This window comes from Saccopteryx leptura, chromosome 1, assembly GCF_036850995.1.
Source record: "Saccopteryx leptura isolate mSacLep1 chromosome 1, mSacLep1_pri_phased_curated, whole genome shotgun sequence".
NCBI classification, from domain to species: Eukaryota; Metazoa; Chordata; class Mammalia; order Chiroptera; family Emballonuridae; genus Saccopteryx; species Saccopteryx leptura.
This window is the reverse complement of record NC_089503.1, coordinates 260,686,298-260,695,308: the sequence shown is the minus strand read 5'-3', so window position 1 is coordinate 260,695,308 and position 9,011 is coordinate 260,686,298. Positions and strand designations below refer to the sequence as shown.

Genomic DNA, 9,011 nt, shown 5'->3' with positions numbered 1-9,011 from the left:
CATCCAACTTGAGCATGGGCTCACCAGCTTGAGCAAGAGGTCACAGACATGACTCTATGGTTGCTGGCTTGAGCAAGGGGTCATTCGCTCTACTGCAGTCCCCCAGTCAAGGCACATATGAGAAAGCAATAATGAACTACTAATGTGCCGCAACAAAGAATTGATGCTTCTCATCTCTCTCCCTTCCTGTCTGTCTGTCCGTCCCTATCTGTCCCTCTCTCTAACTCTGTAAAAAAAAAAATCAAACAATTATATTCTTAAAAAGTTTTATTTATGACTTTATTCAAAAAGTGTCAAAATAACTCCAACCCTGTTTTTAGTTCACAGTAGGTGGGCATCAGAGCTAAGAAAAAGGCATGGGCAGGAGGAAAAGTCATTTTAATTTTTATTAAATATACTCTCTTGGCACAAATCTTTAAAATATATAAACATTATATATAAACAAAGTGTCTTCATGGCATCAAAATAGCTCCAGACCAGGACAGGCAGCAGGTGGGAGAGGGATATGACTGCAGAGGGTGCTGGCCCAGCTGTGTGTAGGGCTGGAGGTGGGGTGGGGATGGCACTGCCAAGTTCCACTGGGCTGGGAGCCGCTCTGGGGAGGCACACAGGCCATCAGGACCTAGAGGACACTCCTGCTTCTGCCCAGCCTGCAGCTCAGATGGTGCTGCTCAACCAGCCCCCTGGTCTCACCTGCCTAGAGTGTACCCATAGTCTTTGATGTTCTCTCTCGCCCTTGGACCCCCATCCTGTCTCCCTGCAAGGGGTGCCCCTGCCCCTCCTGTGCGCTGGGCAAGGCTGGGAGAGGAGGATAGCCATCACAGGCTGCTTGGGCCCCTGGGGACAAGAATCTGGAAATGATACCAGGGCAGGTCGCTGGACACATGCAACGAAGGTCACTCCACAAGTCCAAGGCAAGAACAGACCCAGAACAAAATAAAGTTAGGAAATGAAAAGTCATGACTGGAAATGCATGTGGAGCAAGCACACAGATCATGTCATACACATGGGGCTGGGCCAACCTTGTCCTGGAACCAAATCAGGAAGGTTAGAAACTCAAGGTCAGCCAAATTTTAAAATAAAAAAGCCACAAAACTCCAAATGTCATTAGAAAGGGGTGTTTCTGAGTCCTTGTGACATCCAGGGGCCCCAGGAAGTTCTCGATGAGATCAGCTCCCTGGAAGTGCCCGTGGTAGCTCAACTCTTCTGAGCTTCCCACCCCAGGCCATACACTGTTGTGCCTCCCATTTGGGAAGGATCAAAGCTGCCAGGCACCCCCATATACTCCATTCATGGAAATCAGACAACCCTGTAAGCCTTAAATTGCTTTGTGTCCAGGCCCAGTGCCTCTCAGGTGGGGAGCCAAGGATGTGCCAGATGCTACGGGTTCTCCCAGAAGCCACTGGCCTGTGGGTAGAGGGTCAGGACCTGAGGCACCACTTCTATGGGTTCATCTGTAGGGTAGGCAACAGAGGGGAAGACTGGTTCCAGGGTCCCACCTTTATGTGAGTCACTATCAGAATAACACTTGGAGAAGGCCATTGCCCAGAGAGGCTCTGGCAGAAGGCTCTGGGGACTGAGGAATCATGTCACTTGGTAAGTAAAGACAGGACAAGGGTGGGTTGGGGAGGGTCAGGGCAGACCACAGGCTGCATTATAGCCACAGCTGAGCAGGAGACTGGTCCCATTGTGGACAGGGAGGCCAGGCCTCTCCCACACTCTCTGGCTCCTCCACCCTGAGCATAGACAGGGGCCAAAAAGGGGAAGGCTTAGTTTGGCTCTGAGCCCAGTGGGGACAGGGTCACTAGAATGGGAGCATGTCCAAAGACACAGCACCAGGAGGTGGTGCTGGCCACTCCCCCATCAGGGCATTTAGGGGACCACCTCCTGGAGGCAGAGCCAGCCCCAGGTAGGAGAGGAGAGGTGACAGGCTCTCCCACTTCCCAACACTGCACTTCAAGAGCCGCTGGCTTTTCTTGTGGACCCATGGGCACAGAGCCAGGCCCCCTGGCCCACCTGCTTGTTTCACAAGGCACTCCCACGTGGCTCTGGGGCAGAACCAAGCACCCCCTCACTCCCCAGGCTCCAAACATTAAGGGTCAGCGATCCTCGGTCCTCAGTGTGCTGGAGCTTGGCTCCCTGTCCCAAGAGCGGCCAAGTGTGTGCCCCTAGCTCTGCAGGCGCCGCAGAAGGATCTGCATGAGGTCAAAGGTGGTAAAGCTGATGCCCACGGCAATGGGGCCCTTGAGCCAGTTCATGCTCAGGCCCTTGTAAAGGCCACGCACGGCGCCCTCCTCCCGCACAATGGCGCGCAGTGTGCTGGCGATGGAGGCGCGCGCGTGGCCTCTGACGCCCGCTGTCTGCATGCGCCTCCGCACCACGTCCAGCGGGTATGAGGCCGACTGCCCGATGAGGCCTGCGCAGGCCCCGAAGATCATGCGCTCGAAGGGGTAGGGCTGCCGATGGCCGCTGTACTCTGCAGGAAGGGTCAGGAGGGGCTGTGAGGGCACCGCTAGGAAGCGCACCCCACAGCCAGACAGCACCGCACCATGTGCTCCTGCAGTCCCTGCATTTCAGGACCTGACGGGGTGTGTGTGTGTGTGTGTGTGGGGGGGGTGTGTGTGGAAGTGTCCCCTGCGCCTTCCCACCTGGGACACTTCATTACCTCTTGGTTATTTTTTAAAACTGAGAAGATATTTTTTTAAAAGACAGAATAGCACCACAAATCATATAACCAAGTCCGAAGACCCAGAATAAGCTCCCATTGAATTACTCCCGTTTTCCCTCTAGTAAAGACGTCAAGGGTCCACGACCCCTTCCTAGCCATGGTCCCCTGTGCAGAGGCCTGAGAGCAAACACAGAATATGAACATCCAGCACTGCCTCCTGGTTCCAAAGGGACTGAAGATGTGCACCCCATCAATAGGGGTTCTCCAAACATGGGCTGTAAATTTATAACTAGGAATTAAACATGGGGAGACACTACTGTTCACTCATCACTTGGGAAAACATCAGGGCCCCAGGGCAAGTGCAGCACCCGAAAGAATAAAACCAAAAAAGGGTCTGACACCTCCACGAGGAAGCAGTCCTGGATGGCCACTTATCACAGAAAATCTGCAACCTGCCTAAATGCCCCTCTTCTGACCTTCCCTTGGGGGAGGCCCACCCAGGGCTAACTAAAGGGATGAGCTCAGGCTCATCCTGATACTACAGGAGAGGCTCAGTATGAGCTGAGGCACAACTGTATTACCCAGGTGGGAGGTGACTCAACTCTACTTTTGATAACCAGGAAACAAGCCAAGGCGCTGTTCCAGCCACATATAAGTGCACAAGTATTCCCAACCATGGAAAGGAAGCGGCAGGCACTTGGGAGGGTGGTGATAGTTACAGTCTATACTTTTCAAATCTCTCAAAATTACCAAAACACAAGAGAGCATTCCTCCTCCATCTAGGATACTCACTGGCTTTGTGTAGGTGCCTGTGGTTGCACAAGGGACCACCAAATTCTGGGCAACACACTGGACTTTATAAGGTTGCTTTTAAAACCAGGCATTAAAGGTTGTGAGTCTGGATTACTCAGGGGTGGCCTGATGTCATGTGTCTTCTCTTGATTCAGACCCTGAGCTCCCAGCCTGCCTGACCCGAGGTCTTAGTGCCTAAGCCTCTATCTGTGTGACTGGTGGGTGCTGCCCGTGCCCTCCTCACCTCTGTGCAGGCTCTTGAGTGTCTCATATGTGAAGAAGCTCAGCCCAGCATAAGGGATGACCCCCAGCACCGTGGGCGTGAAGCCATGGTAGAGGGTCTTCAGCCCCTCTTCCCGGGAGATGCGGATGAAGACGTGGAAGATGTTGCTATACCTGCCAGGGCAGAGGGATTGGAGGGTGCTTTGTGAACTCTGCACAGGAAGGGCCACTGCCCTAATTCTCTGCTACTGCTTCACAGTGGGGGGAGGGCAGGTCTAGATGCTGACAATTTCTTTCTTTGAGGAACATAATCTCCTCGCAAAAGTTTTGGCATCAGAGGGGGAAATGGGTGCCCAAGGCCATATTCTGACTTCACCACTGGGATTATCAGGGTGTTCAGCCCTTGCTTCTCGTTCCTGTGCGTTTTTAATGCATCTGTGACCATTTGATGGAAGCTTCTAGTTTTATGGAAGCAGAATCAACCCCCAGGCATAAAGAACTTTTTGGAACAGCTGCAGAATGCCACGTCTGGCCTGCCCTGCCCCATTGTACCAGGCAGGGTCTACATTGTACCAGGCTGGTGTTGACACTATAGCTTCCTCTGTGGGCTAGACACAGAGGCCCAGACCCAAACCCAAGGGGATGATAAAGGGATTCAACCTGGTGGCCCTACTGGACACAGAGGGTTGGTGTGAAGGTCACCACGGTGGGACTCACATTTCCTTCGGGGTCACAGCCATGCGAGCGCGGACCAGGTCCAGGGGGTAGGTGAGTGAAGCAGCTGTGGTTCCAGCAAGTGCCCCTGCGAGAAGGCGAGGCCAAGGGGGCAGGGCTCTGAAAATGGGGAGAAGGGGAAAAGGAGAAATGGTGAGACCCCAAGGCCTGAAGGAGGGAAGCCCAGCCCGAGGCCCACAGGGCTGTGTTGGGGAACCAAAGACAGGCAAGTTGGCTTCCTGGTAGCTGAGCTGCAGGGCCTCTTGGGTGGACAATTCAATCAATGAGTGATAGGGACCTTCCATTGTGGCCCTCCTGGGACCTGGGTTCTGACATGGTAAGCATGTGAAAGAAAGACAGGAGAGCAGGGTGACAGGAGACAGTTGAGCAGGTTGGAGGGGCAGGGGCCTCACTCTCCGCGGAAGCCGTAGTAGTGGCCCAGGACTCGCTTGTACTCCTCGTGTGCGCTGAACTGAATGGCGGCATAGGGCACCACGCGCACCATGGTGGCCGAGTTCCCGCGCCACAGGCTGAGGAAGCCCTCGTGGAGGTAGGTGAAGTAGAGCAGCCGGAAAGCCTCCTGGAGGGGGGGCAAGGTCAACACATCTACCTGCCTCTTTCCCACTCCACCTGTCCTTCTCCTCCCCACTCCGTGAACATCTCTTTTTACTTCCTCCAGCCCTGTACCCGCGGCCCCACCTTACCAGCGGCAGTCTCTGCCCACCCCCAGCCCCAACCCTGGGAATTGAAAAGTGAGAAGGGAAGACCAGGTTTGCAAAGCAGGCTCAGAACCCCACACAGAGAGTGTTTTGTTCATGTTTGTCTGGTAGACTAGCTTTTAAAAATATTCTTTGCATACAAGTGTTTTCGAGGTTTTTGGGTAGATACCCAGTAGAGGGCAATGTCATCCCATTAAATTTAACTTTTTAAAAAATTTATTTATTGATTTTAGAAAGAGAGGAAGGGGGAGAAAGAAACATCATTGATCTGTTTCTGTATGTGCCCTGTATATTGGGGTGATGCTCAAACCAATTTAATTTTTTTCTTTTCTTCTTTTTCTTTTTAGAGATTGAGAGATAGATAGGAAGGGAGAGAGATGAGGAGCATCAATTCTTCATTGCAGCACCTTAGTTGTTCATTAACTGCTTATTCATATGTGCCTTGACCAGGGGTTCCAGCCCAGTTAATGACCCCTTACTCAAGCCACCAACCTTAGGGCTCAAGCCAGCGACCATGGGGTCATGTCTGTGATCTCATGCTGAAGCCAGTGACCCAGTGCTTCAAGCTGGCAACCTTGGGGTTTCAAACCTGGGTCCTCAGTGTCCCAGGCCGACACTCTATCCATTGTACCACCACCTGGTCAGGCAATTTCTATTTTTATTTATTTATGTTTTTTAAGTGAGAGGAGGGGAAATAGTGAGACAGACTCTCGCATGCACCGACCAGGATCTACCCAGGAACCCCCAACTTGGGCCAATGCTCAATTCAACTGAGCTATCCTCAGTGCTTGAGGCCACTCAGCACCCGGGGCCAACACTCGAACCCACTGAGCCACTGACTGCAGGAGGAGAAGAGGAAGAGAAGCAGATGGTCGCTTCTCTTGTGTCCCCTGACTAGAAATTAAACCTGGGACAGCCATATGCCAGGCCGACTCTCTATACACAGCCAATTGGCAAGGGCCCATACATTTAATTTCTAAATAAAAAAACCCTTTTCTTCTTTTATTAAGTAACACCTGATCTGTTTTTAAAAAATCAAATATGAAAACATGGGTTTAAAATGCCAAGTCCCCTCACCCCCCCCCCCAAAGACAGGCACTCTCCTGTCAATTCCCAGGGTGGGCTTCATCCAGGCAGAGCTCAGGGTGCCAGGATAGGTGATCCCAGCCCTGGGGCCTGTCAGGGAGGCCTTGGTCACCTGGGTTCCTGGGAACCATCCTGGGGGGAAGCCAGAGGAGAAAGCATCACCCCCAACTCTCCCCTGCCCCCGCCCAGGCCTCCATGGCCTACTGCGAGCCCAGCAGGCAGTTAGTGCCAGTCCCAGAGCCAGGAGTTGGTGAGGTAGTGGCTTACCTTGGCAGAAAATCTTTTTGAAGACACTGAAAATAAAAAACACAACATAGGTCATTAGATGTGAAGGACAGGACACCCCCAGTCTGCATGGCCCCCACTGCAGGAAAGTGATCTGAGCGGGGGAATGACAGCAGCCCCTGAGAATGCTCTCCCCAAAAGGGCTAAGAGGGTAGTGTCCTGAGCAGGGTCATTCTCCTCCTAGGAACCTCCTCACCTCCTGTATCACCCCTCTGCATGCCACCTTGTCTCCAGGCAGGGGGAGATGAGTTGCCATATGACCCCCAAGACAGTGAGGGGCTCCCATGTGGCCTGTGGAAGGACATGCCCTGGGGTTCCCACTCAACCAAACTCCTTCGGGGAAGGTATCAGAGCCATTATCTGTGTGGGGATCAGTCCAGGGGCTCAAAATCCCACAGGACAAGGCCAGGAGGTCTCTGTCTGGGGTCTGCCCTTGCTTCTCAATGGCCCAATATAGGAACCCCTAACCTGCCTCTCTCACCTCCCCTAGCTGCCTGGCTCACTCCCCTGTTCCTTGGTGCACTGTCACCAAGGGCTAGAGCCACAGGGGCCAGAAGGATCCAGAAACACAGGTCATGAGGGGTCTGGGTCTTGCAGCCTCCCCTCCTCACTTCCTGAGCTTCTGCTATGTTCCTGGGACACCCCTGCACTTTCATCTGCATGCCTGTAGAGTAACACACAACTCTGGATAAAAACGCAGCTGACATGGGGGAATGAACACGGAGAGATCAGCTCATGCCTTCCCTTCCAGCAGCCTTGGGGAGGGGGTTGATGTTATTGTCCTTGTTCTATTTTTTTTTGTGTGTGTGTGTGTGTGGCAGAAACAGAGAGAGTCAGAGAGAGGAACAGATAGGGACAGACAGACAGTAAGGGAGAGAGATGAAAAACATCAGTTCTTTGTTGCAACACCTTAGTTGTTCATTGATTGCTGCTCATATGTGCCTTGACCAGGGGGCTACAGCAGACCGAGTAACCCCTTGCTCAAGCCAGTGACCTTGGGCTCAAGCTGGTGAGCCTTGCTCAAACCAGATGAGCCCGCACTCAAGTTGGTGACCTCGGGGTCTCAAACCTGGGTCCTCCACATCCCAGTCCGACGCTCTTATCTACTGTGCCACCACCTGGTCAGGCTGTCCTCGTTCTCAGATAAGGAAACTGAGGCACAGAAAGGCTAAGGACCAGCTCAAGGAATTGGGAGGGCTTCTCTTCCCAAAAAGCAGAGGTTCTCAGGTTGTGATCACATTCCTGCTTGGCACCAAGCAGGCACTGGCCACGGTCGGCAGGGTGGAAAGGCTTTATCTTCAGAGGATCCTGTGCCTGCTTAACCGTAAGGAGTGGGAGATGGTTTCTTGAACTGTGTCCCCTAAAAAGACATGTCCAGCCTGACCAGGCGGTGGCGCAGTGGATAGAGCGTCAGACTGGGATGTGGAGGATCCAGGTTCGAGACTCCGAGGTTGCTAGCTTGAGTGCAGGCTCATCTGGCTTGAGCAAAAATGCTCACCAGCTTGGACCCAAGGTCGCTGGCTCGAGCAAGGGATTAATTGGTCTGCTGAAGGCCCACGGTCAAGGCACATATGAGCAGCAATCAATGAACAACTAAGGTGTTGCAACAAAGAACTGATGATTGATGCTTCTCATCTCGCTCCGTTCCTGTCTGTCTGTCCCTATCTATCCCTCTCTCTGACTCTCTCTCTGTCCCTGTAAAAAAAAAACCAGACATGTCCATGTCCTCATCCCCAGTCCCTGTGATTGACCTTATTCAGAAATGGAGTCCTGGCTGGTTGGCTCAGCCATAGAGCATCATCAGCCCAGCATGTGGAAGTCCCGGATTTGATTCTCAGTCAGGGCACACAAGAGAAGTGGCCCTCTGCTTCTTGACCCTTCCTCCTCCTTCCATCTTTCTCTCTCTTTCTCTCTTTCTCCCCCTCCTGCAGCCATGGCTCAAATGGTTCAAGCAAGTTGGCCCCAGGCACTGAGGGTGGCTCCATGGCCTCGCCTCAGGCACTAAAATAGCTCAGTTGCTGAGCAATGGAGCAGCAACCCAGATGGGCAGAGCATCAGCCCCAGACGGGGGTTGCCGGGTGGATCCTGGTCAGGGTGCACATGGGAGTCTGTCCCTCTGCCTCCCTGCCTCTCACTTAAAAAAAAGAAAGAAAGAAACAAGGCCTTTGCAGATGTCATTAAATTAAACCAAGACTGTACTGGAGTAGGGTCAGCCCTAATCTAATGGTGGGTGTCCTTATAAGAAGAGAAGAGGACACAGGCACAGAAGGGAAGGTAGAGACTGGGATGATGCAGCCACATGCCAAGGATGTCTGGAGCCCCCAGGCTGGAAAAGGCAGGAAGGCTCTTCTCCTAGAGCCTCCAGATAGAACCAACCCTGGCTTCTGAAAATGTGAGAGAATAAATTCCTGTTCCAAGCTGCCTACTTGTGGTTCTGTGTGATGGCTGTCCCAAGACATTAATAGAGTTTCTAAGTGCATTTAGGAGGCATTTAAAAAACCAATTTGCAGGGCAGTTTGGGGGGC

At 52.7% G+C, this 9,011-nt stretch overlaps 1 protein-coding gene across 1 annotated transcript in view; it reads right to left on the bottom strand.

Annotated features, from left to right (window-relative positions):
• Positions 1-367: 367 nt before the first annotated feature.
• The window catches only part of SLC25A42 (solute carrier family 25 member 42), a 29,203-nt gene continuing 20,559 nt past the window's right edge, over positions 368-9,011 (bottom strand). Inside the window, exons 4-8 of the mRNA XM_066350623.1 lie at positions 6,469-6,494; positions 4,810-4,976; positions 4,400-4,516; positions 3,705-3,856; positions 368-2,476 (exon numbers count right to left, since the gene is read on the bottom strand). Of these exons, the coding sequence (XP_066206720.1) occupies positions 2,169-2,476; positions 3,705-3,856; positions 4,400-4,516; positions 4,810-4,976; positions 6,469-6,494 (770 nt within the window). The 3' untranslated portion in view covers positions 368-2,168. The remainder of the gene's footprint in view (positions 2,477-3,704; positions 3,857-4,399; positions 4,517-4,809; positions 4,977-6,468; positions 6,495-9,011) is intronic.